Source organism: Pagrus major, chromosome 24 (genome assembly GCF_040436345.1).
Source record: "Pagrus major chromosome 24, Pma_NU_1.0".
NCBI lineage: Eukaryota > Metazoa > Chordata > Actinopteri > Spariformes > Sparidae > Pagrus > Pagrus major.
The window spans coordinates 18,618,846-18,646,115 of record NC_133238.1 but is presented as its reverse complement, the minus strand read 5'-3'; the positions used below and the strand labels follow the sequence as shown (position 1 = coordinate 18,646,115).

The 27,270-nt window shown below is 40.2% G+C and overlaps 1 protein-coding gene and 1 non-coding gene across 2 annotated transcripts; both read right to left on the bottom strand.

Annotated features, from left to right (window-relative positions):
• Window positions 1–2,060: 2,060 nt before the first annotated feature.
• LOC140991940 (uncharacterized) lies at window positions 2,061–27,270 on the bottom strand. Its single transcript, XM_073462113.1, has 58 exons — window positions 27,177–27,270; window positions 20,597–20,812; window positions 18,920–19,135; window positions 17,627–17,818; window positions 16,171–16,389; window positions 15,857–16,081; window positions 15,144–15,160; window positions 15,013–15,045; window positions 14,876–14,908; window positions 14,461–14,514; window positions 14,188–14,280; window positions 14,015–14,089; window positions 13,864–13,908; window positions 13,630–13,683; window positions 13,457–13,510; window positions 12,852–12,905; window positions 12,402–12,455; window positions 12,228–12,281; window positions 12,016–12,060; window positions 11,872–11,925; window positions 11,735–11,779; window positions 11,573–11,626; window positions 11,243–11,341; window positions 11,113–11,157; window positions 10,935–11,033; window positions 10,763–10,816; window positions 10,557–10,664; window positions 10,410–10,463; window positions 10,221–10,319; window positions 9,928–9,981; window positions 9,729–9,827; window positions 9,540–9,593; window positions 9,383–9,436; window positions 9,232–9,285; window positions 8,912–8,965; window positions 8,688–8,732; window positions 8,427–8,525; window positions 8,228–8,335; window positions 7,951–8,004; window positions 7,673–7,726; window positions 7,352–7,405; window positions 7,197–7,250; window positions 6,982–7,089; window positions 6,190–6,243; window positions 5,999–6,052; window positions 5,646–5,807; window positions 5,443–5,550; window positions 5,055–5,162; window positions 4,681–4,734; window positions 4,451–4,558; window positions 4,305–4,358; window positions 4,086–4,193; window positions 3,891–3,944; window positions 3,694–3,801; window positions 3,057–3,420; window positions 2,747–2,937; window positions 2,291–2,533; window positions 2,061–2,207 (listed from the first exon to the last, which is right to left on the bottom strand). The coding sequence occupies exons 1-58, from the start codon at window positions 27,268–27,270 to the stop codon at window positions 2,061–2,063; spliced, it is 5,400 nt and encodes a 1,799-aa protein (XP_073318214.1).
• On the bottom strand, window positions 21,175–21,247 carry trnar-ccu (transfer RNA arginine (anticodon CCU)). Its single transcript has one exon. It is a non-coding gene; the product is annotated as a tRNA-Arg (tRNA).

Sequence of the window (27,270 nt, the reverse complement as noted above, 5' to 3'; positions counted from 1 at the left end):
GGATGAAAATAATCTGGGTCATGTGATTGTGTTGTTTGTTGTTCTAGTTCTCAAAACATGTACATCACCTGGACAAACAGACACAATATTTCCTACACGAAGAAAAGAAATATCTTCATGTGTAACATTTGCCGAATTAACAAGAAGGCCCAAATACTTAAACATTTGTTATGGACAGGATTTTGCAATGTTAATAAAGTCTTTCCTGACTCAACAACTCACAAAATTGAGCGTTTTTTGAAGGGAGTCTGGGGACAAAGAAGTCGCCGTTTACTGTGTTTGAAAAATTTGACATGTTCGATAAAATCTTCTTCTATAAAGTCACTGTAAATGGTGAAAACAAAACATAAATAAGAATAACATGGTTTCTCTTTATTGAATCAGTAAAGAGTCTGGCTGTGATGTTCTGTGCGTGTTGTACACATCTGGCACTTATTGATCTAAATGTTATCCTTTCTTTCATTTTCTGAGAAGCTGCAAACAATAACTATACATCTAAAATCATTTTACTTGCAGGGAAAAAAGTACATTCTGGGGTTTGAAAGGAGGTGTAACAGTTATCTTGTGTCTTATGTAATTCAGTCTTTGTCTGGAGCAGCTTGCATATGAAAAGTTATTAGAAAAGGACAACAATGTGAAGTCAAACTGTACTGTAGAGGTACAGTTTGGATTCCTTCACCTCCACTCTTACCTAAAAACTTTCCATGCTCGAAATGAAAATAGCAGCCCCAGCTAAAAATGACCGCCTCGACAGATGTGCAGCGAGGCCCGGGCTGCAGGAAACGGCGAGAGTGTCACGTCTTTCAGCGAGCGCAGAGAGGAGAGGTCGACCCAGAAACATGTGCGAGGTGAACTTTGGCTCTTTTTCTTCCTGTAAGGACGCCTTCTCTCTCCCTCTCTCCGGCCCCTATTTTCATCTTGTTCGCTCACACACCCATAAACATGCTGTCACTACGTCTGTTCAGGCTGAAATTAGGCATTTGTGTTGCTTTTGTAAGCCTGTATGTTGTTATATTTCAGAAATAACAACCAATGCATCATAAATCCTAGTCTGAAATATAACTTAACTCTATGACTTGATTAATTTATCATAAAACACAGGATTTTTTTGGGTTTCAACCCCTAAAGCACTACTGTTTTTTCATTTAAAAGTCCACCTAATGAAGGACTTAACACAGATAACTGCTTTCACCTGGCAACCCAGGTGAAAGCAGTTAACTGTGATCTGATGACTGTAAGGAAAAGCATTGTCTCCCTCTAGTGGTGAGATGGTTCAGCTGCAGTCATTTTCCAAAGCAAATCTTGCTGTTCATGAGGGGAAACTGGGTGTTTATTCAACTTTTTCAACTTTTATGGCCTCGGTTTATTCCAAAGAAATACATTTATTCCACATCCATAGTCAACAACAAACAAATAATTTGCAATTTACAGTCATATGTTGCATTTACAGAAGTTTTTAAAAAGGAGATACAAAGGCTTTTTTTCTGTTGAAAGAGTAAATGAGTTCCTGCACAGAACTTAATAATTTACGTTCAAGCATGATGTTCATCTTTTATTCCATTAAAATTAAGAACTACAGTCATTGCTATGACAACTCTCGCCCTATCCAGGCCTCTGGACGTGCATTTACTAGGAAAAAAGCCAAATGAAACACTTTTATTTACTGAAATACACTTTAAATCTCTTAAAACTTTAATATTATTGGCCGTTTTTCCAGTTTATGCACGTTTACAATCCACCGATCCACCACAATCCACCCCAATCTAATTTTATTTAGCACCTTAGACTTTATTTTTTCCACCCACATGCATTTCCCTGTAGAGTACTGTGCTCTCGTTTGTAAAAGTATTGATTGCTAAATAAATTATGTTGCTGGCAGCCACAGCAAATACTTCGACAGCGTATGGGAAATGCAGCCACTTGTGAAGAATGGCAGCGATAAAAACATCTAACCTTCATCGACTTGTACGCTCACACAAAGAGGAGTCCATATACTATAATTTCTGGTGATGATGTTACTCCTCTAAAAAAGGGATATTTCTGTCCATCTTGTTTGTGTTTTATGAGAAGCACACAGGGCCGATGTCCAGGCCAAACTCCTGATCGGCCTTTCCAACATCCATGGGGGCCAAGTCCACCACGGGCAGCCTGGCTGGAGTTTGAGTCCTGTACTCAATCACTGTCTTGCCCCACGCTCCATTTGATGTCTGAGGGAAAAGAAAGCCATTAAGTCAGCAGAAGCATCTCCCGATCACTTTTCGTCAAATTTAAGTAATCTGTGTTGACTTACCGAGCAGCCATCCTCAACGACTGTGTATCGGAGGCGGGTGTTGCCCTGCGCTCTAAGCTCCTGGCCGTTGGAGCCTTTGAGGACCAGAGCTTTCTTCAGGCTGTTGCTCTTCCCTTCTTTGTAAGCCACGCTGTTCCTGCAGTTGTAGGTGATGGTCTGGTGCGACTCTTTGGACAAAAGCTGCAGAAGCTTCAGCTGAACCGCCACAGCGTTTGGTTGCTCCTCTTTATTTCCATATCGGAACTGAAATTAGATCAGTTTGACATGATTATACCCAGGGAAGGCTTGGATTCAACAAGTTTCTAGATCAGACACGTGACTCAGAGTCATTTGGTCAAGTCTTAAGCCAATACCAAGTCCACTTCTCTGTTCTACATGCTAACTTTTTAAATAAATAAACAAATCCAACCCAACAAAGATTTTTAAATTTCCGCAAAATGCCTCTTGAATTCTTACTCTGGTTCCACTGTTCATGTCGGCTCCAAACCACACAGGTTTGTTGGCGGTGGGAGTTGATTTCATCCACCAGGCTTTGCTGGGGAAGTTGGTTGGATTGGCAGAGATGCAAGTTTCCCCACTTTCCATGTTGCAGAAGACCTTGATGGCATCCTTTGTGCTTCCTTGGTTGGGATCAATCCAGTACTCGCCTGCATTGAAAGGTACAAGCAAAAAGCAACAACTTACATAAGTGGTACCAGTCTAAAAATCACTGAAAATAATCGTCTTGATAAAGAAGAAGAAAGAAGAGGAAAAATAGGACTCTCACCGCTCTGTTTCTGAGGATAGCACTGCTTGATGTCCTGGCAGGTTTTCGCAGGGTTCATCTTGCTGCCGTCAGGACTGCGGAGGTTTTGCAGATTTCCGCTGAGGGTCTTCAGTGTTGCGTGGACTCCAGTGTTTGCGCGCAGGACAGCCTCGTTCTTATTGGGAAGAGCTTCATCTTTGTTCATCTCTGGAGGTGGAGGAGGAGGATCAGCAGCCATTTCGTCATCGACGAATTCCACAGCATCCGGCATGCCACCACCATTCATGTCGTAGTCGTAAGAGGGAACGAAGAGGTCTTCCACAGCTGCGGTGGGGGGTCCTGGAGGGCCTGGAGGGCCGGGTGGTCCAGGTTCACCATGAGGACCCTGACCAGGAAAAAAGAGGAAAATTAAATATTTTGCTCAACTTAATTTTTGCTGTGATAGTGGTGGGAACACAAAATGGTAATTCACTTGAATATAATAAATATCTAAATTTTCAGGTCAGATTGACATGAACATTCATTCTCCTTGGAGGATTAACCCTTTCCATTTTGGACCCTACAAGAGATTTCCACTGCAGTCACCATACCTCTCTTAGGATAATACCAATAAGCTGATTGTTGAAATATAAAAAAGTAAAATGTTGTCTTGCGTCACCTGTTCTCCAAGTTCACCACTGGATCCTCTGCTTCCAGGAGCGCCCATTGGTCCAGGCTGACCGATGTTTCCTTCCTTTCCTGGTGGACCCAAAACTCCTGGAGGACCCTGTACGGTAAAACAGTGAGAGATTTATATCGTAAATTATGAAAAATCTTTATTGTATATTCTACCACACAGTGCTAGTATTTGCTTACCCTATGCCCAGCTGGTCCAACAATACCAACAGCTCCTGGCTCGCCTGTGGCGCCCTGAAATAGAAAAAGTATCCTTCAAAAAATGTCACATCCTAAGTTTGCCATGTCAATGTTGCACTCGCTGTTAAAAAAACATTTGTAATATCAGCATACACTAAATCAAAAACTGTTGCTGTTGCTAAACATTTTGCTTACAGTTGTTCCTGGCAGACCGTGGAGTCCGGTGAAACCTCTGTGTCCTTTCTGACCCCTCTCTCCTTGTTCTCCAGCCGCTCCTTTTCCTCCCTGTGGTCCTTGAGGGCCCTAAAATTAGACACAGGGCTACAACTCAACACACCACTGGAAACAAGCACCAATTTATTTTTAATTGTTATTTTAAAATGTAAAAGTAAAATGTTGTCATTTCATGCTTACCACTGTACCCCGTACTCCAGCTGCTCCTAGTGGTCCAGCGGGGCCTCTGGAACCCTAAAGTTAAAAAAAATACAGAGATATGACAGGTATTGATACATGATTGAAATTAAATTAAAATTTGTTATATTTCTGTTTCTGAAACTCACGTTGTCGCCTCTTTGTCCTGGACCGCCAGTCAGACCCACAGGACCCTCAGTACCTGGAGACCCTGGAGTACCTGCCATACCCTCTGGACCAGGATTGCCCCTGTCTCCCTGGAAATCAATGCACATACCTTTGGTTAGTACACACAACAATTAATAAAATTGAAAAGAATGGCACATCTAGTTCACAACTTAAAAAAACAACAACACACAAGCCATGTATTTGATCTTACCCTTTCTCCCACAAGACCATCTTTACCAGGAGGCCCCTCGGCTCCAGCGATACCCTGAATTAACACAGATAAAGACATGATAAACTTAACATGTGAGTCTGAGAATCAAAAAAAACTGTGCACATATAATGAGGCAAGCACAAAAAAACAGGGTAATTAAAAGCCAAAGTTTGTTATACACAAAGCTCTATCGTCTGCAAAGAAACATATAAACATATTGAGTGTCCATGAGCATTTGGAGAAATTAGTCAATTTCAAGTATTCAGTAAGTTTGTTTTTGGAGCTGATAGAAGAAATAAGCAGCATTGGTCATAAGTTAGTCCAGATAAAAACATTAGCTAAACACAATAAGGACTGAGATGGACTAGGCGAACCTCAGGCCCGGCGTCTCCTCTTGGCCCAGTGGCTCCTGGTAAACCGACTCCACCAGCAGGCCCTTGGCTGCCCTGAGTTCCAGGAGTTCCGTCTTTTCCTGGTGGGCCCTGACAAAAAAAAAATCCAGAGTTTAAATAATTGTACAACCAAATTTAGACAGTAAACAGTAATCAATATTGTCTTCGCTGCCTGTTAAGAAAGTCCCCAGACTCCATTAAAAAAATTGCTCAATTTTATGAGTTGTTGATTTTGGAGAAACTTTATAAACTTGTGAAACACTATCTATGATGAATTCTTAGTTATTTGGACCTTCTTGTAAATTTGGCAAATGCTTTACATAAACTTAATTATTTTTGTTAAGAACGTTAAACAAGTAAGAATACATACAGCAGGACCTGGCAGTCCCAGCATGCCTCTCTCTCCTCTGACTCCAGGTGTACCCACGATGCCTCGCTGTCCTGATGTGCCAGCAGGTCCCGGAGGCCCATCAGGCCCCTGACAGAGAAACACAAGAGGAGACAAGCATTTAAAACATCTCAGGATTTTTTTTGTGTACGGCAGCTGGAAGAGTAACACAGCCTTCATCTTACAGCGGGACCGTCCTCTCCAGAGTCTCCCTTCTCTCCAGGGCTCCCTGCTGGGCCTGGATGCCCCCTCTCTCCCTGATGTCCTAGAGCTCCGTTCTCTCCTCGAATACCAGAAGGGCCCTGCTTTCCTGGACCACCGATAGGCCCGTCTGCCCCAACAGCACCCTGAAACACACACAAATGATCTCTTCTGAGTACACATTTTGAGATTATAATCCATATTTAAATCCTGCCTGATGATTATCCATTTAAATTACTTTAATGCCTATTCATTCTACGGTTGTATTTTAATAATTGGGCCACATGATTTATCAGTATAAATGTAAATGTTAAGTTTTTTAATGCAATGAACTCACAAGAGCGCCAGCTGGTCCAATTCCTCCAGGCAACCCAGGGAAACCAGGAGAACCCTGCAAAAAGAAAACACTTCCAGTAATTATAATAGTACCTCTTGTATGGTTATTACATGTACAAAGAACTCTTGAATACCACTGTTGAAGTTATAAAGAAAGAAATTAACACTCATTGTAGTTGTTGGGTAACTCACCGTTTGACCCTGTGTTCCTCTGCCTCCTTTCAATCCAGCCACGCCAACAGGTCCCTAGAAACACAACACACAAATCGTTTTTGTCAACAAAATTTTTTCGAAAATTCACAACGAGAAGACTAAAACTAAACAAAAAGTAACCTTTGAAAACAAGAACTATGAGGAAATGCATTACACTTTTCTCTTGTTCTGAAATTGACCTATTTCACAACCATTAAATTTTGATGTATTTTGCATTCAGTAACATTATTTCTCGTCAGTAATTGTTATCTGATGTTTCTTGATGATGTCTTGCAGAAGAAAAAACTAATTATGGACTCAATTTCAATATTGAATCAATGAGAATTAGACAACAAGTGACACCAAAACAGGCAGGACTATGCTAACATGCAGGCTAGCATGCCGACATTTATATAAAAAAAAAGGTAAGTCAATGTATGGATATTTATATGACGTTTTTAGAGTTGGGTGTCTTCCTTATTGCTATTGGAAGAAATGAATACATTCCTATCATAGAGAATTAAGTTTTATGTGTTAGCCTAGTTTAGCTAGGTGATTTAGCTTCTTCTCTCAAGCTAATCCCAGAGATTCAACAATATTTTAGTAAACAGATGCATTAATCAGCCTCTGAATGATTTGCTGCTCTACACTGGAGGATGCGGTTAGTTGAGGTGATGCTAATGCTAATGCTAGGTAAATACGAAGAGGGAGTAACCATTTAAACTGTATACAACAAAGATGGCCTCAAAATTATTATTTTTTAAAAGTAGTCTCTTAATGTTTCGGATGTACCTGTGTTCCTGGTTTCCCAGCCATCCCCTGTGGTCCAGGTGCTCCTCCTTCTCCCTTCAGGCCTGGCTCACCTGTTTCACCTTTGACACCAGGCTGACCATCAACACCCTGGAAGAGAAAGAGATTTTTTTATTTATCAAGCCTTTATCGTTTTTTTCACTGGTATATACTGAACATGACTGCCGTGCTTTAGGTTGTCTTCAGTGGCCACTTACAGGAGTTCCAGCAAAGCCAGCAGCGCCAATTGGACCAAGCTCACCATTAGAACCCTGTTATATTCATCAGACAAAGATATAAACATTTTATTATGAAGAAATAAAGGTGCGGACATTAGAAGAAAAGTTAGTGTAAAATAAAATGTTCTACTGACAGGAATTCCTCTTGTGCCTCTGCGTCCTGTAGGTCCTTGTGGTCCGGTTTCACCCTGAAATAAAAGAAGAGGCAAGTCTTAAGAAGTTCTGAAAACATGACAAGGATTTTCTTACATGAAGGTCTCATTTTAAACTTGATCAACAAAGAACTTTAAAGGTTTTAAAGAGTTAGCTCAAGAGTTCATGGTCAAATCCAGTGCTCATTTAGATTTTAATTCAAAAGTTGACCAATATTTATGTGTTGTGCCCTATATACCCATGTTAAAAACCAATATAAAGACAGAATTAAGACATGCTATAATGTGTGAATTTGAGCTCACCTTCTCTCCGTTGGGTCCACCTGAACCAACAGGTCCAACAGGACCAGGAAGCCCCTTTTTATAAAATGAAGAAAATATGTTAGAATATTTAGATTGAGATAAGTTCACTCTGTCCTGAAGATTTGTGTGTGCTACATGTTGACCTATGGTTATTCAACAGTTGGAATATATGACTTAGGTTTAGTGCCACAGAACAAAACACTGGTAGAGCACATGCTTTCAAAGGTGAACTAAATCTGCAGTGTCAAATTTGTCCTGACCATCATGTTGTGACTCACCCGTGCACCATCAGCTCCGGCTTTACCCTCGGTTCCTTTCTCACCAACAGAGCCCTGTTAAAAGAGTTCAACTTCCTTTAGAACGCTGTTGAATTCCTTTCAAACATACAGGAAACTCCTCCTCTTTTAGTGATCGCCTACATTTCCCAGAATTACTTGAGACAACCCCAAAGAACTTAATGCATCAAACACATGCGAACAGCGAAATTTTATGACAGGAGAAATTGGTATCTCCACTTCTTTGCAGACAATATAATCATATTCTTCTCTAACTTACTCCATCTCCTTTCGGGCCTGAAGGTCCTGGTATTCCTCTCTCTCCTGGCATACCCTGAAGTCCTGGACCTCCTGGCTCTCCAACACCACCTGCTGGGCCAGGGTTACCCTAAAATGTACCACACACAGTAAATCATATTGTAAACATGCTACAAGTTGAAATATTGCAAAGGGTTTTGGTTCTGCAAGTGTTAATGTACCTTTGGCCCATCTGGTCCTGGTCCACCTGGACTACCTTTAGGTCCTGGCAGGCCATTGGGTCCAACTTCACCTCTCTCTCCTGGAGGGCCTCTCTCTCCCTGCGAGGACAATCAAAGGACAAAGATATGAAACAATTCCTTATTGGATGAAATAACAAAATGTATGACTTCTGGCTAAATGGTGATTTAAACACTGTGAATGATGGAAAATATTTGGCCATGAAAACTAAAAAAAATAATTACCAATACAAACTGACTTACCCTTGGACCTGTACCACCAGCAGTTCCAGCCTCTCCAGCAAGACCCTGGAAAAAACATATCACAATATAACCATATCCAAAATCTAAGAAAATATATATTCTCATATCACAATAACAATGTAATATTAATATATGCACAATAAGAATGAAACTGATTAGACATCATTGTACAATATATAATTTTTTTCCCCATTTATTTAATTTTTTGTGCTATTTTGTCGTACCTCATCGCCTGGCTTTCCTGACTCTCCTGGTGGACCTGGAAGTCCGGGCAAACCCTAAAAAATAAATACACAATTTTTATTTCATGCTTATTAAACACAATTTTCAGGTTTAGCCAGAGACAGAGGAAACAAGGAAATAAACATAGATAAATAAAAAAATAAAACAAATTATATAACACCTGAAATAACTCTGAATAGATGTTATTGAAATGCCTGTACAGCGAATATATTTCATATACCATGGACAGTGTAAAATAATATCAGTAAATATCAGAATTATGATAAAATGATAATAATAAATAATAATGGATGCAGTGTACCTGGAAACCATGCACTCCCTGTGGTCCCTGCTCTCCTCTCTTTCCAGCAGGACCCTAAAGAAAAGCAGACAGAACATATATAATATGATCTAAATGTGATGTTATCAAACTATGAATGATGATGATGATGATGATGATATCTGATACTTACAGCTGGACCGGTTGGACCGGCAGCGCCTTCCTCTCCGTCTTTTCCATTCACACCCTAGAAGACAGACACAGTATCTATCAGTATATTGATATAGTGTTGATAGATAGATAAATAATTTATGATTAAGTTTAAATTCTATCAATGGAAAGTGACTTGCCCTTTGACCTGGAGGCCCGGGGCTGCCGGCCTCTCCAATCTTTCCAGCATCACCCTGAAAATCAACAGGAACACAAAGACGTTAGCATCTTTTGTTATGAATTACTGTCAATCTGTGGCTTTTTTGCTTCTGTAAATCCCGTTAAATCACCCAATCACAGACTAAAAGTTGCACATATAATATACTGACAGCGAAGCCTTTTGGTCCCGGCAGGCCCATCTGTCCAGCTGGACCTCTTCCTCCGGTAGAGCCAGCTGGGCCTGGTTTGCCGTCCTCTCCTGCTAAGCCCTGGAAAGACCGAAAAAGAGATGAATGACTGAATTCTTACTTGGTTGTTTTGATGAAAAGGAATCTTTGATGAGTGATGTGATTAAAAAGTTCTGCGTACCATTGGTCCCAACTTTCCTTCTGCTCCCTGGGCGCCAATTAGTCCTGTCAGACCCTGTGAGATAAGACGCACAGTTACAGAACAACTTTAGTACCTTTGAAGTTGGATTTTCTCCTCAAAAGTATCTGTATAAATATTGCAAAGTAATCTTGAGCAATTCTCTCTTTATGTGATTTACGTCCTGTTTGTGAGGTTTCTTTCAGGTTCTGGTGAAGCTTCAGAAAACCTGCGCTTAATCATGTCTGAATTACTTCAAAGCAACAACATAGCAACATGTGAATGTCTTCTTTTACCCGAGCTCCGGTTAAACCTGGCTCTCCGTTACGTCCTGGATCTCCAGGTAAACCTTTGGCACCGGTCGACCCTGACAGTCCTCGTTCACCCTGGGCTCCCTGTTTGGACAAACACCAAATGTTTAAAAGCACAGAAAAGAACGTGCTCTGGATGGTGATCGCAGTAGTTTCAGAATTAAGTCAACTCACCTTCTGTCCTGGTAAACCATCTGCACCGGGGAAACCTCTGTTTCCTGGAGCTCCCTACAACAAATGAAGGAAAATGTGATGTTCTGACCCTGAGCTCATGAAACTTATGCTTAAAGTATTGCAAAGATGAAGTAAAAGTTGACTCACTGTCTCTCCTGGAGGTCCTTGAGGACCGATGGATCCAGCGTCACCACGAGGTCCTCGCTTCCCGTCCTCTCCCATTGGGCCCAGTGGACCTTGAGTTCCATGGTCACCCTAACACAATCAAACAATCAATAATCGACCACATAACAGTAAAATCTACTTTAAGTTTCTTTATTTCAGGATGTCAGGGGATTTTATTTCGAGCTTACTCTCTCTCCCTTGAATCCAGCTTCTCCTTTGAATCCAGAAACTCCACCATCACCCTGTAAAGGTCAGACAAAACATTAAAGCTCCCAGTGTGCAATTGAGTGCACCATCAGCCACAAAGTTACACACATATATTTAAAGAAAGAGGAAACTGGATGAAATGAGCGCTCGTACCACTTGTCCCTTTGGTCCTGGTGCTCCTGTGGTTCCCTGGGGGCCGGGGGGGCCTGCTGGGCCCAACAGCCCTGCTGGGCCCTGGACACCTGCGATACCCTGCAAAGGAGACGGATCAGTCAGATTTTCTAAAAAACAGACAAAAGTATGCTGAAAGTTGGTTTACAACAACACTTACACTTTGTCCACGGGCACCTGGAGCTCCATCAGTCCCTCCAGTACCCTGTTTAAAAAACAAATATTAGCTTATAGTAAATCCAAAAGCCGAACACACCAACAAAAGAGAGAATGATGTAATCGTAACACACCTGCTGTCCTGATGGTCCTGGTGGTCCTACGCGACCGCCCTCCCCTCTGGGTCCCTGTGGTCCTCCACTTCCTCTCACACCTGTCGGTCCAGCTTCACCCTGTAATGGACAACAGACTCACCTTAAATTCAAAAACTTTTAAAAATGATTTTCGAAATGATTTTTAAAACATGATTCTGTCAAGTCAAGACTGCATAAGAAAAACACTCATTTTAAGAGGAGACAAAACTTTCATCTTCATCTCAAATCTTTCATTTATTGCCAAAACTAATATTAATATTAAATTAAATATCTATCTTTATCTATCTAAACATCTATCAAAAACCTCACCTTCATTCCGGGGCCTCCAGGAAAACCTGGCATTCCCAAGATTCCCATTGGACCCTGTAGTTAAAGGACATGTTGTTAAATATTCAAAACAACATTTGAAGTCATTTCAGTTTGTTTTGTTCAGGATTCAACTTCAGTGTCTTTGTATTATCTGGTCCTTACCAGAGGACCTGGTTTGCCAACGTGACCCTCTGCACCACGTTTTCCCTGAAAGACGAAGAGAAAGAAAATCTCTCAGTCCTGAAACACCATTTTACATTTTTGCACCATTTTTTCACACAAATGTTTTGTTTTCTTACCACAGGACCAGTCGGTCCAGCTCTGCCTCTCTCTCCCTGCATCCCTGCTGGTCCCTGAAACAAAAACACAAGCAGGGTCAGTATCTGAGTGAATGAGTCTGTATGAAAAGTTCTGGTGGTGTGTTCACTGTATGTGTCGCCTACCAGTGGACCTGGAGCACCCATTCCACCGGGAGTACCAGATGTACCCTGAAAAACACAGAGAAACAGGCTCTATAGATCTGAAGTTGAGGTCTTTGCAGAAGACAGCAGCTTTACTCCTGGCTTTTATCTTCTTTTATCTTTTATCTTCTTTTAAGTTTTATCTGTTTTATCATCACCTTTGAGGATCATAAAGTCAGACGACAGATTCGTACCTTGGTTCCGACTGCTCCAGGTTCACCTCTTGGCCCAAGAAGACCAGCATGTCCCTGTTGGAGATTAACACAAGTCAGTACTTCATGTTTCTTACAAGATTATATAATTATATATAACTTCTTACATAAGTTTTGATCAAGTAACATGCATTGATAGGTATCAGTGTGACTTACCTTGTGTCCTTTCAGTCCTGGATGACCTGGAAGTCCTGGGAATCCTCTCGCACCCTGCATTCACGCAAATAATCAAATCAGTAATAATTACCAGTTTAAATTAGTTCTTGTTATGATTTCCTGTCATTCCCTGGATGGAGGTTAGTCCTTATCCTTTTTCAAGCTCTGACATTGAGCTTCCTGCTGCTGTTTCAGCCCAGAACCACTAGATGTCAGTGTGAACGCTTGTATCTGGTTATACTGGACTTGTTTTGTTTTTTAAGAGTGTACTGTCACCTTTTCTCCTTATTTTGTCATTTCAAAATAAATTTCACACTTTGCAAGTTATGTAGCAATGTATGCAAAATTAATTACACCCCCTCTGTTTCATCAGGGCTTGATTGTGTTGTTAAAATTAATAATATTACATTTCATGTTATTTTATATGAGCGCTGGGAGACGACTGCTTACCGCAGATCCTGGGTATCCTGGTTCTCCTGAAGCTCCTGCAGGTCCATGTCCTCCCTGAGCCGTAAAAAAGATAATGATTGATGAATCATAACAGATTATAAAAGTTATTGATTATGCAAACAGGAATCATTTACCCTTTTAACCATGATCACTCAGACAATTCATTGCAGTTACTGTAATGCTGATGCTAATAATAATGCTAAGGATAACAACTATATCAGGATACTACTGCTTCAGTATGCAATAATTAGAGCCAATTAGTGATGGTAAAGGCATTAAAAGTAGTAATACCACACTATAAAAATACTTTATTGTAATTTAAAGTTGTGCGTTCAGTATCTGAGTATTATCAGTGAAATGTACTTGAAACTGTAACAGAATAATATCTGATCTGATGGTGTTTTATCTCATATTTTCTCTGATTGAGTTCTGCAAACACAACTGGAAACAATAAGGCAGTAATACAATTTAAGAAAATAATTAAAACCATGTTGTTTTAGCACGGGAAGACTTATTGGAGTAGATGTATAAAGAGGTATAAAAATATCTAAAAAGTTGTAATTAGGTACAGTACTTGAATTAAAGAGAATCTGTCTTTGACTCACATCAAGTCCAGGTTTTCCCGGAGGCCCGTCTGGTCCTCGATGACCCGGCTCACCCTGAGAACAAACACAACTCACCGTCACAACTCACATATGATTTTCAAATTTAGGCTCTAATACATTTAAATCTAGCATTTATATAAAATATATAAATTGAGGAACGAAAATGTTCCTACCATTTGTCCTGGATCTCCAGGCTCTCCTGGAATTCCCTGACCACCAGGTGGACCCTGAACGGGGAGAAAACAATTATCAATCAGTCAGGAGGAATAATGATGGTAAAAACAATGTTTCTTGCTTTAAAAGCTACTAATTACGTCACTTTTTTGCACACAAAAAGACATTTTGTTAAGAGGGACGTCGTGCATTTCTACATTAAATCTTATCAAAGCCTTTAAATGTTTCCTTACTGCTGATCCAGGCGTCCCTGGAAGTCCTCGTGGTCCTGGTTCACCCTGAAACAAAATCAATCACACACTTTAAATTGTGTATAATAACAAACTTTCTAACTTTGCATACATGTAAAATATAAAGTTTAAGTGTTTTTGTTGCGGTGCTCACCCTGGATCCTGACACCATCCCGGCGAAACTAGACTTCTCATTGAAACCTGCAGCCATCTGAGACACTAAGTTGCCCTGAAATGATTCAAAAGACATTTCTCAAACACTTGTAGAGGAGCAGTTTGACTTTCTAACTTTCTGTTATAAGACAGTGCAGAAGTTTATTGACTCACCCCAGGGTGGCTGGGGTGGCCTGGGGGTCCTGCTTCTCCTGGGTTTCCTGGCACACCGGGCTCTCCGTCAACTCCTGGAGGCCCCGCAAAGCCCTGCAGGGGTTATAGGAATTATGATTAATGAGAGACAACACGTTCGTCTCTACTGGACTTGGCCATCGGACAGTAATTAATGTGTGTAGTTTATTTTTATACTGATGAATTTATATTAAATAAATTGGTGTCATCACCAGCAGTTAGCTTGTAGATTTAAAGTGTCAGCTTCAGACTTACCTTTCTGCCTTTAAAGCCTCTTGGTCCAGTTGGTCCCTGACCTCCTGGAGGACCCTGAACCACAAACATAAATATAAGAGATGATTAATATTTCATACATGATATTTCCTGTACACAACCATTAAAGCCACTGTCTTCATACTGCTGTAAAATAAACTTAAAGGTCCATAATTTTTTTGCACAGAACATTAAATGCATATTTTTTATTTTTCTACAAAGCAGGTTGGTAAACAACACTGACCTATACTGCAGTTATTACACTATATCAACCTCCTTCAGTTTTCAGTTCTCCTTCAGGTGTTTTTTTGAATCATAATTCATCTTTGGTGCCCTCTAGTGTCCAAGTTAGTGAATAGGAATTATTATAAGGTCTGTCATTAAAGCCTTCTGTCAGCTAAAAGCAGTAAAAACCCACCTGGGGTCCTGAATGTCCAGGTAGCCCCACCACCTGAGAGAAAAAAACAAAATAAGTGTTATAAGTGTATAAAATAGAAAAAGTCCTTAAATTCACACACAGTTTAATAATCAATTTAATTTAGTGAGATAACTTACATATGGGATATCGCCTGGCTCACCTTTCTCTCCCTATAAAAAACATATGAACAATATTTTTTAATTTAAAGAACAATAATTTGTGTATTTGTTTTAAATATAAATCCATGTCAGAATTAATCATAACTTACCTTGAAGCCCATGATTTCTTTGGGACACACACACAAAAAAAGAAAGTGAATTAGATATAAACTTAACAGTGATATACCCTCCTAAACATAAATAATTCCTGTAATTTTTCAGTATTCTACTTTAAACTACCTCATTCATCATTATCATGAACAATACTATACAAAAAGACTATTTAAATATGATTAAAGTGACAATTTAACAATTTTAAATCTTGTTTTTGCTGATTTTCAACTGAAACTTACAACCAAACAGGGCAATTACATACTGCTTTTCAGCCTGGTGACCTCTTAAATCACTTCATAATAAATTACAGTCAAATTAATTTAATTGTCTAGATAAGGTCCTTGTTTGGAAGGTACAGAACCGTGTACAGTAACGTCCCATGTTGACCTTTTAAATGACTTCATAATAAATTAACATAAAATTAACTTAAATGTCTAAATACGGTCCTCGTTTGGCAGGTAAACAATCACATCCAGTAACATCCCTTGTTGACCTTTTAAATCACTTCATAATAAATTATAGTAACAATTATATAAATTATTTATATATGGTCCTCGTTTGGCAGGTCAACAATCTGTTACGTCCCTTGTTGACCTTTTAAACCACTACATAATAAATTAACATAAAATCAAGTTAATAGTCTAAATACGGTCCCCGTTTGGCAGGTAAACAATCACATCCAGTAACGTCCCTTGTTTGTTCCTCTCACCTATCCGTCTGCCGGCGCTGGCGAAGCTGTCACACACGGGGCAGCACTCTCCCTCACGGGTGACGACCTTCTCGCAGTCTGCCACCAGTTCACACTGGACCTCGTCGCAGATGGCGACACCGTCATCGCAGACGCACACGCGACAAGGCTCTGGTTTCCAGATGTCGTTGTGGCTGTAGACCTGCTCGTCGACCGTGCAGCTTTCACTTATCTTCTCGTCAGCAGCTGAAACGGAGGACAGAAAAAGATTGAATACTTAAAAAAGTGGCACACGCTAGACCGCAAACGTGACAGGATTGTAACACAACAGTTACCTGTGTTGGGGTCCACGCTGGGAGTTGATGTTGAAGCTGTAGACAAGCACACGGGGCAACACTCGCCCTCTGGGATCACAGTTTTCTCACAGTCGCCGAGGTCCTCGCAAACCACCTTTTCACACACGGGAGTCCCCATATCGCACACACAGATCCGACACGGCTCCGGGTTCCACATGTCGTTGTTGGCGTAGACTTTTCCATTTTCTGTGCAGGTATCTTTGTGAAACAGGGGGATTAAATTAATATCTGATGGACTTAAGAAATGAATGTTAACAGTCAAAATGTATTCCTATTTTTTTGTTCACTTTTTTGCTTTCTTGCCAACAGTTTTGAGATGATTGACACCAACCACACTGATGTCTGTATGCTAAATCTGAAGTTATAAGGGAGGCTAGTTAGCTTAGCTTAACAAGATAAAAGCTGTTAATTGCTTTAATCTCTTATTTAGGCCTGGATACGATGGTGCCTGTCAGCCTTGCATCCAGCGCTAGGCTATCCCTTTCCTGTGTTTCCTGTCTTTATGCTAAGCTAAGCTAACTAGCTGCTGATTGTAGCTTCCAATTTAGCATACAGACGTTAGAGAGGTATTGATCTACTCATCTAACTCTTGGTAAACATTTTATTTTCTTTAAACACTAAATTTAAAATTCTTATAGCATTATCTAACATGCTAATCTTTCATGCTAGCCCCTATGTCGAGATTTGTTTTGTAGCGTTTAGCATCCTCCAAATGACTCTGATAGCAGATATTTTTGTTTGTTTTTTTGTTGTTTGACCACTAGGAGTTGCCAAAGTCACAAATATTAAAATCCAACACATAGGGGCTTTAAAAGGTCGACAATTTTGAAGAAAAAACTATGAATTTAAAAATGCATTTCCATATTTTGAGCCTTAATTTGTGCTGAAAGAGAAAGCAACTCATAATAAGTGCAAATAACATTAAATATGACAATTACCATCATCGAAAGTGCAATAAAAAACATGACACAGCAATTTCCCAGAGGAATACACATTATTTGGTAAATAAGCTACTTGCTCAACTTCCTTTTGCACAGCAGAAAAGTTGGTAGCGGCTTCATTATTTCCCAAAATGGCCGTCAAATGAAATCGCTACCAGAGTTTTTGCAGCACAAAAGCCGGTTGAGAAGTGATCTTATCTGGCAAAACTTCAATGTATTCCTTTTTGCAATCTGAGAATAAAGTCAAAGGGAAACTCCAAACACAATATTGTAGAAATAACATGAACATTTCAAGGTCGTGTGCACAAGATGGAGCCTGAAGACGAGAGCTTCAGGCTGGGAGGAAGATGATATAGAAGCACCAGCAGTCCTGACAACGATGGAAAGATCGTCTGACTGTTGGAGTCGAAACAAACACTGCGAGAGAAAAACCAGGATGCATCCGCAGGAGAAGATTTCGTAGATAAATGTGCAGGTTTACATTCCAGTTTTACCAGTTTGAGCGTCAGCCAAACACACTGGGCAGCACTCGCCCTCGGGGATCTCTGTGGTCTTGCAGTCACCTACATCCTCACACACCACGTCCTCACAAAACACCGACCCCATTTCACAAATACAGATTCGACACGGCTCGGGCTTCCATATCTGATTGTTGGAGAAGACTCTGCCGTCCGCTGTGCAGGAATCTTTGTGGGAAAGAACAGCAACTGACATCAGTGCCCAGAGTGGATCTCTGTCAGCTGGTAGTTGGTGTAAAACAACATTAAAAGGCATGAGACCAGGTGTTTATAGGTTTTTTATGTATTTCCTTGGTTATCGATTGAATGAATAGAAAAGGGGGCACTCTTTTCAGTCTTTTGCTCCAGTTTACTGTTTGCTAAACCCTTAATTGGGATCCTTAATCTGCTGAAATCCAATATAGCACACCTGGAAATTGAGATAAACGATCTGCAGCCGTGCAGCGATCGCACCAGGGGAATTTGTTTCGCTCTGGCATTAAAATAACTGAATCCCTGCAAACAGAAAAGGTAACTTCTGCTAGCTTGTTTACGTTTGCACTGTTAGAAACCAGGTAAAGGCTAGGGTAACTTGTCTTCTAGCTCAGAGGTTGGTGTTCACTGTAGAGACAGGGAATTTGAAAATGCTAGCACGTAGGTAGCGCCAGGGCACCTAATGGCGGGTTTATACCAACAGTCTGCATCTGGTGAGTCAGCCTTAATCCAATTTTAGCAAATTACACTGACAGGGTACAAAGACTTCCATGCAATGCACATCTAAACCATTTCTGATCTCACATGTATCGCAAACCTAGCTTAGTTTCTCGAAACCATTGGGGTGATCACCAACATCGTAATTCTGACTTTTCAATACCATAAGGATGTTTTGTACTGTCTGAAGGCCACAGGTCACAATTCACAATGGGTATTCAGAACATCATTTCAGTGAAAGCAGCTTAAAGTTTGTGCCAAATAGAATAAAAACTTGTATCACACATGTTACAACAACACAACTTTAGAAAATAGATGCCAAAGACAACAAGACAGGAAAAGATTTGGGATGAAACACAAAAATCGTAAAGAAATTGAAGGACTTTTGGGCAATAACCAGATGTTAAAAGGTAACAATGAAGAGCTATGATTGTCATTTATCTTTATTATCTGACAGTAACAACCACATAAAAAATCCACATAAATACCCTGAAGGCGGATTTATAAATGCGGATATTTATGGAACGTACAGACCCACATTTAAATCTCCTCCGCCAGGTTCAATAAAATATTTATTACCAGTTTTATTGTCCGTGCGAGGAGGCTGTGGTGCTGCAGTGGAGCACACAGGGCAACACTCGCCCTCGGGGGCCTCGGTTGTCTGGCAGTCCCTGAGCTCTTCACACACCACCTCCTCACACACCACAGTTCCCGTGTCGCACACACAGATCCGACACGGCTCTGGGCTCCATATCTGATTGTGGGAGTAGGTCTTTCCGTTTTCTGTGCAGGTATCTTCATGAGACAGAACAGCAACGGACGTCAGTATTGTTGGCTGAGACCCTTTCAGTTGGCAGTGCTGGTGAAGTCTGGACATCATTATGGGGTTTTCAATCGTGGAAACTATGGCGCTATCGCTCTATGTCTTGTATCAAATGATTTCTCCAAGGACCGCCAAGAAAAACTTAATTCTCTCTGTTCACAGCCACTTAAAACAGTAAATCCAGCTCTTAAAGTATCACAAGTTCCTCTTTTCTTACTGTAATAAACAAGAAGACTAGTCACAATAACAGCTGGTCTATTTTAGCTCTGCAATGGTCAAAGCTTCTGCTCCAGTGGCGCCGATCCAGAAGTTTAAAACCAAGACAAAACAATCATGATTCTTGTGGGTCTATAATTGCTAAAAAAACCTGTAAACACAGTGATGGGAAAACTGGTTTCCTCAGTGGAGTCTGTGGTGGAAGAGAGATGGCTAAAGTAACACTTGAACCACAGTTTATGACAGCGTATGGCACTCATGAGTCAACACTTGACCAGTGGCACCTTGACTTGGCGTCGACCGACCACACGGCACCCAGCTGTGTTTCCTGTTTAAAGACAAGACGTTTGGGTTTATAAACTTGGATGCAAAGCTCAGTGAGAGCAGGAATGATCCTTCTAGTTCAGGTCAGACTCAAAAATCAACTTTCGTACAAACAGGAGCTTGAAAAGACGGCGGCACCACTGGTCCTGGTGTCAGAATATGTCTTTTGTTGTCTTGTTTTTTGCTTGTATTTAAATCCCATTACCACAGAAATCATTTATGACTCCAGAGGAACATCACCTGTGTGTAAAGAACTCTCTCTGCACAACCACACAGGTACGTACCAACACCAGCACCACTTATACCACTCTGAACAAACAGGCCCAACCATGTGCCAAGACCATTATTAACAGTACAGACTCATCCTCACAGTAGCGATGCCCAACAAAGCAAGAAAAAACATGAATTTACTCATTCGTTTAGTCTAAAATGGAGGTGTTGAAGCAGATAGACAGTCTGGCTTCATACTCCTGAGAGATTTCGTGTCTTTACTTCATGAAGATACCTTAAAGAAAAAGTCCACTAAACATTTCTGGAGCTTTGCAGCAAAACAGCGTCAACTGAAGTAGCTTGAAACCTAAAAAATGGCTCCATACAGCTCATCCAGCGCCCATCTGTAGTTTATTTACACCCTTTCATGAAGACGAAATCTTAAGTATAGCTGCTAAAAGCTTTTGCACACAGCCCATCTGACTTTCCATCAGCATGTGGGTGACTACATAATGACTGGTTTGTCATTTTTGGGTGAACTATTCCTTTAAAATATCTTACAACAGACTACAAACAGTCTCCCTGACACTCCCTCATCATACTGATAGAAAAACCCCATAATGATGCCTCACACCAGCTGACAGAGACAGCTGAAGGTGTATCCAGTGTTCATTTCCATTTACCTGCAGCGTCAGTGTCTGTACCGAGAGTCGGTGCTGCTGTCGAGCACACGGGGCAACACTCGCCCTCCGGAGTCACAGCCGTCCGGCAGCCACTGAGCTCCTCACACACCTCGTCCTCACACACTACTGTCCCCGAGTCACACACGCAGACTCGACACGACTCGGGGCTCCATATCTGATTGTTGGAGTAGACCTGCCCGTTTTCTGCGCAGCTGTCTGAGTCAAGCAAGAGCAGCAACGGTAAACGGTGCACAAACACCTCGTTAAAATACTCCAGAGGTCATGAAACACCTTCTGTGTGTTGGAGACATTCGTAGGTATTAGTACATAAAACAGATTTATGGAAGGATGGAAGGAAAACTTCTTTATTTGTGGGTGTAAAAACAATCTAATCACAAGAAAACATGAAACATGATGTTCAAACTAACCAAACAAATTAAAACAGCATGAAAATCTAGCTGCAGTTCCCACTTTTGTCCATTAGGGTGCAGCCATACATAGCTATGCAGCCTGGCTTCATGCATGAACACCTATTGTTCTTGTAATAACAGCTGGATCAGGACAAAAACACTACACACCACCCCAGATGGGACTCGAACCCACAATCCCTGGCTTAGGAGGCCAGTGCCTTATCCATTAGGCCACTGGGGCTCTGTGATCTTTAAAATTTACCGTAAAAATCAGATTTATATTCAATTAAAGTTGTGATCATTAAAGATAATTATTCTCTCTGCATGGGAGTGGAAAGGTATTTTTAATGGGGACGATAGAGGGTCACCACTGACTTTATCTATGGAGTCACAGGAGGGCCAAAAAACTGAGTGGAAATAATTAATTAACATGGAAATATGGAGATAAATGAAGATGCATATAATTATTATTTTAATTATCTTATTTTTCTTTATTTGTGTAATCTTGTAGAGTCATAACTGAGGGAAAAGAGGGGAAAAAATAAGGAAAAATAAAGGGATAGCCTAAAAATAAAAATTACATAATATAAAAATTCATAGCAAATTTAAAATTATATAAAAAAAATATTTTATATACAAAAATAAATATGTAATTATATATATTTTTTAAATATATGAATGAATATATACAGAAATAAACATGTAAATAAAATGTGAAAATAGAAAAATGTTTTTTTTTTTTTGTTATTTGCATTTTTATTCCTAAACTTTTTACTAACTTTTTAATTCTTGTATTTATTCCTCTTCATATTACCACATTTTATTTTACAGATTTATTCTCTTTTAATGGCAAAATATTTAATTGCACATAAAAGTCCTGTATTGTAATTTAATTAAGTAAAAATAACTAAATAAAAGGAGATGCAGTAAAAGTAATATAATCTCATTATTACCAATATACTATACTTTTTATTTTGGCAGTTTCAGTACTCCATAAAGAAAAAGCTCATTTAAACTATTTCCTGTATCACAGTGAACAAGCTCAACATATATTTTCTTTAAAACCTTCTTTTGTACAATATAATAACTGTGCTTAGTTAAATTCCACCTCTGATAACTGTCATATAAAGTTAAAGAGTGCCAGCCTCGTCTCTCTCTTCAGTTCACGAGCTAAGTATTGTTTTCAGTTTTCACTGCGACAGACTTCAGATGAAGACGTGAAATTAAAAAGGCGTAAATTACACTGAGCCAATAAACCGAAGCTGCTGCCGACCCGACGGGGAAATTCCACAGATTTACTCTAAAACTGCTGCATCATGGGAAGTGTAGTATCCAGCTGTTTGGATTCAGAATATACATCAGCCTCTGCTGCTGCTGCTTCATTTTCATTTTCTTCTCTCACCAAACTTCATTCATTTTATTCAATATTTTACAGAGAAACATGAAACATGAGTCACAGTATTTATAGTGTGTTGTCCCTACAAATGGGCCTTTAAAACACACAGAACTCCATAAGAAAAACCACAAATTACAAACAATAATACAGTAATATAACCAGGCGTTGCAGTGCCTATATATTTCCATTTTCTGCTCCTTTATGCAAATATTGTACATTTTACTCCACTACATGTATTTGATATTGTTTAATTAACTTTGCAGATTCAGATACAAATTATGATGTCCCAGAAGTATCTAAAGGGGCAATATGTAAGCAAATGTTAAATTGAACTCCATCTTTGACAGCTGCCACATTAAAGTGATTAATGCATCATTAACATATGAATTAGTCTGAAATTGACCATTTCTTCAATTATTGTGATGCTAATGCTTTTGTACTCTTCTGACTGCAGGACTTTTACTTGTAACTGAGTATTTGTACTCTGTCACTCAGAGAACTCGATGTCCTCGAGTAAAGAAACACTTTCAGGCAAATTGCCACTGAGCTGCACTTGAGCAAGGCACCTCAATCAGTGACTAGACTGTGGTTGAGTCTGACAGCTCCTGGCTGTAAATGTGTCCATAAATGTGTCTGTACTGTAAGAAAGTATGTAATCATCTCTGTCTGTCTGACACTAGATGAGACGTATAGTTTTCACATTTGTAGACAACATTCATTTAATCTATACGTCATGTAATCAAGAGGCATGCAGAGATTTGCACCCAGAATCCTGTAATTTATTTGTTTTTTGGAGCAAATGCATGTTTATTGAGAAAAAAAGGGGAAAGCAAATGTTTCTGTCAAGTAAAAATGAGATTTTTAAACTCGATAACTTGCTTCAGCTGTTGTTAAACTCATTTAAGCACATTTCTTTGAGGAAAAAATGTGTTAAAAGGCATTAAAAATGTAATTAAGAGGGATATTTTTGTCAATATAGACCTTACTGGTGGGTATTTAAACCCTAAACCCTCTTTTGTCTGTCAGTATAAGTAAAAGTATAAGTAAAAATTGTAAAATCTAAAAAGAAAAGGGGAAAAAATCCAATATAGCCACCTGCTACGAGCTCTGCGAGCATATTTTAACTCAGGCCGTTTAGTGACGTCCTGCTGTAAGTACTAATTATGTGGTGGGGCCTCTCCCCGCGAGAGAGGCCCGTTTTCAAAAGCACAAGTTATTTCAGGGGAAACCACAGTGGCTGTATTATACGTTGGGCTCGGGTAGAACTTGTGGCTTCGCCTTTATTTGGGAGAGCAGAGCGGTGCCACACCCGGAGGCCCGACCCGCTTCACCCCGAGGAGCGACTCGCAGGCTCCGGCATGTAGGAAACTACTAAATCTATGAGCTGCAGGTTGTTTCTGCCCTTTTTTAAAGAAAAGCTCTTGTTTCTGATTTTCTACACAGAAGTTTTGCAGCAAACTCACAACCTACAGACTCCTTCGACCCAAAACTATATTTTGTAGGCATTTAAATGTGATTATAGCTTGGATTTAGAGCATGAGAGCAATTATCATCACTAAGTGAGGCCTTCGTTTTAAGTGGAAACTGTCCGTGCAGCTCTCTGACCTTGTGGTTTGCAGACGCCTAAAACCTCCTCAGCTCAGGTTTATTATAAAACAACAGTCCGCCCACGTAAACTGCACCCCAGGGGGTCCCAGGACGGGTCAAAAGATGATTAATAAGCATTTTTTATCAACTGTTTCACAGCCAAGTTATAAGAAAATCACAAAAAACACTAAATTATGTTTATTTTTTCTCTTTCTGTCAAGAAAACAACTTAAATTAGAGGTATTTTTTGCAGTTTTCTTACAGAATATGTGATACTTCCACCTCCTCAGGCCTAAATCCTTCACATGAAACTATTCAAGAGGAATCTTCTATTAATTGACACGTACGTTACATTTATAACGTCCACGGTAAGACAAGAATCACTGCAGTAATTCCCCGATTGATAGTCCATCAAATCCAATATTGTCTCATCTTATTTAACCCTGTAAGATACAAATAAACTGAAGTCTGCCTATTTTAGTTCCTCCCATCTAAAGTCATACAAACAAACACACTTTCTCATACTCCGAGCCAAGAACAGCACGCTAAACACCAAAATGGCCACTCATCGTCTTAACACGCTGACAGCCAAGGTCGTAAATCTCCGTTTCCTTCACAACAACAACCGACATGCTCGGCTCTGAAACAAACAAACCATCTGAATTCAGGTTTAAATGACACTCGGGACTCCCACAAGTGATGAGATGATTCATGGGACAGGAGAGCAGATAAAAGGTGAAGCTGCAGAAAGGTATGCTTGTTTAATCTTTACCATTTTTTGGTCAATTAGTGGATAATTTCACTTCCTGGACTGATTAATTACTCATGTTTCAACCAATATGTAACAGGTGATACATGCAGATTAATCTTAAAGTCTAATAAGCCAAAAAAACCTTTAAGAGAGAGTAAGATGAGAAGATTGATACCAGTTTCATGTCTTTACGATACTGCTAACAGCCTGTTAGCGTAGCTTAGCAAAATTACTGCAAGCAATGGGAAAATGTTAACGTTAGCTGAAGCTCTGCGAGTGTTATAGCATAATGCTAGCAGGTGGTTTTGTTACCATTTGTCAAAGCCAAGCTAACCACCCTTCTTCATTCTTTATGCTAAGCTAATTGTGAGGATGACATGAGCCCTTTTCTCACCGTTAGGGCTGTTTCCCACTTCTTTCTAGGAAGGCAAAGTCTTTTCATTTTTTTGATACCGTCTGAATCATGCCATGAATTAAACGTGTCCATCAATTTTAAAAATCATTTTTAAACTTGAGAAAGTCGCAGTTTGTCGCGCAAGTTACGTCTCATTTAACGCTCAACAAAACCATGTACAGTCGGTCCTGTGTGTGTTAGCTAGCGCGCTACATTGACTGATTTTCCTTTCACATAACTGCAGATAACGTGGACAGACTAGCTGCATGTTAGCAACGATGTAGTTTACCTACTCTTTTCACACAAAACTAAATGAGACTTAACTATCTTTACAATAAACTGTGACTGTATTAACTTGTAAAATTATCTTTTATTGACGAACATCATATGTGAAACTCATGGCACAGTTCAAGCAAGATTTAAAAAATGACGTGTCTCTTGCCATCAACCACGGTCCCGTGAAAGAAACCAGGAAAGGGCGGGACTTCGTCTCTTTATGCTAAGCTAACGACTGCTGGTGAAAGCTTCTTATTTAGCATTACAGGCAAGAAAGCGATATAGATCTTCTCACTGGTGGACGTAACTTGTTGAAGTGCCCGATCTTCACTCATGACTTCCTGTGCACTGGTGCTCCCACCGCATACAGTTGGTGCCCCTTTTATTTTTCTGCCCCTGGCCCTCAAACATCTGGAGTCCACCACTGGATCTCCTCAACAAACTCCTACATATTTCTTTACTTGTATTAAACTTATGACTGTTAATTAACTTTTTTTAATATGTCTTTTGTAATATGCCACTGTTGGATGAACAAGAGTAATTTTTCATTGCTTGAATCACACCTCTTCCTCAGTTTTTGGCCTGTAGTGACACACCTGTCGATCAAGAATGAGTTCAGCACTGAAAAGACACATAATCATTCCCAGAAACAGACACTACACATGTCATAACCTTTAAGTATCTCTGGACATCTGTAAGTCTTTCTTCTGTTGCTGCTTCACTGGAGGTGAACTTGGACGGAGGCGAGCGAAGGCATATTTCATATCCAGCATCCTTTCATTCTGGGTGTGTCTTGTCTGCCTCTGGCCCGAAGTCTGACCAAAATTAGTGGCCTGCTTTTGTCCGTCCCATCTGCGAGGCCACATCATTATAGCCGTGGCACCCAAAACCCCGTCATTCAGCCTCGACCTCGCACTGAAATAGCCCAGCCAGCCCTACGCATGCTTTAGTGAGCACTGCAGCCTGTAGGGGGGGGAAGATATTTTTGACCCAGGATCACATCCACTGGGACATTTTGTTTTAGTTCGGCCACATCTCCATCTGTGAGAAATCGTTTCAGTCTCGGCAGTGTGAGACCAATTTAGCTTCAAGGTTTCAAGGCGATCCATGCTCGCTTTCACTCTCCCCATCTCTGTTTGATTCCTGAAAGGTTTGCAGCTACTCTTAATCATCACTTAGCAGCGTCACGAACACGAAAGTGGTGCCTCGTTAGGGCGTAATAAACCTTTCTGGTCCAGGTTGTGGGTGTGATTTATACCTTTAGCTCCCAAAACCACAAGGCCAGTGTGGTCCAGTTGCTTGGTAGGCAGAGCAGTTTCACTTAAAACCTTAAAACACGAAAGAGATGAGCAACTTCCCAAACCCACTTCCTAAGAGAGATATCATAAACAAGGAATGGGAAACACAAACACACCTGCAAAAACACGTCACTTTCATAAGAAAATACAGATGGAAATGTTTTGTCAGGGCTTGGTAAGCCAACATAAATCTTTAAAAGGAGGAAAATCTGGAGGAAACATTGGTGTCAAGAGTTAAACATAAAACAAATGTGAAAAAAAGTAAGTTTTCCAGTTATTTAACGAACTGTTTATACATGTTTATTTCACCATAAACGCCCACAGAAACAGAAGCAAGCCAACGTATTTTTATGACCCCTTTTGTTTTTCCACTTTTTGCATAAACCTGTCAGCGACTCCAACATATCACGTATCAAAACCAATCAGAGGACAGCAGGAGAAAGTCAGATTTGTCCGGTTGTCACTCACCTTTCTTGGCATCTTCTTGGCAGGTCACGGCGATCACCTGAGCCAAGGCGATGACCAGGCAGACGGTAATCCTAGAGCGCAACGAGGGGTCCAT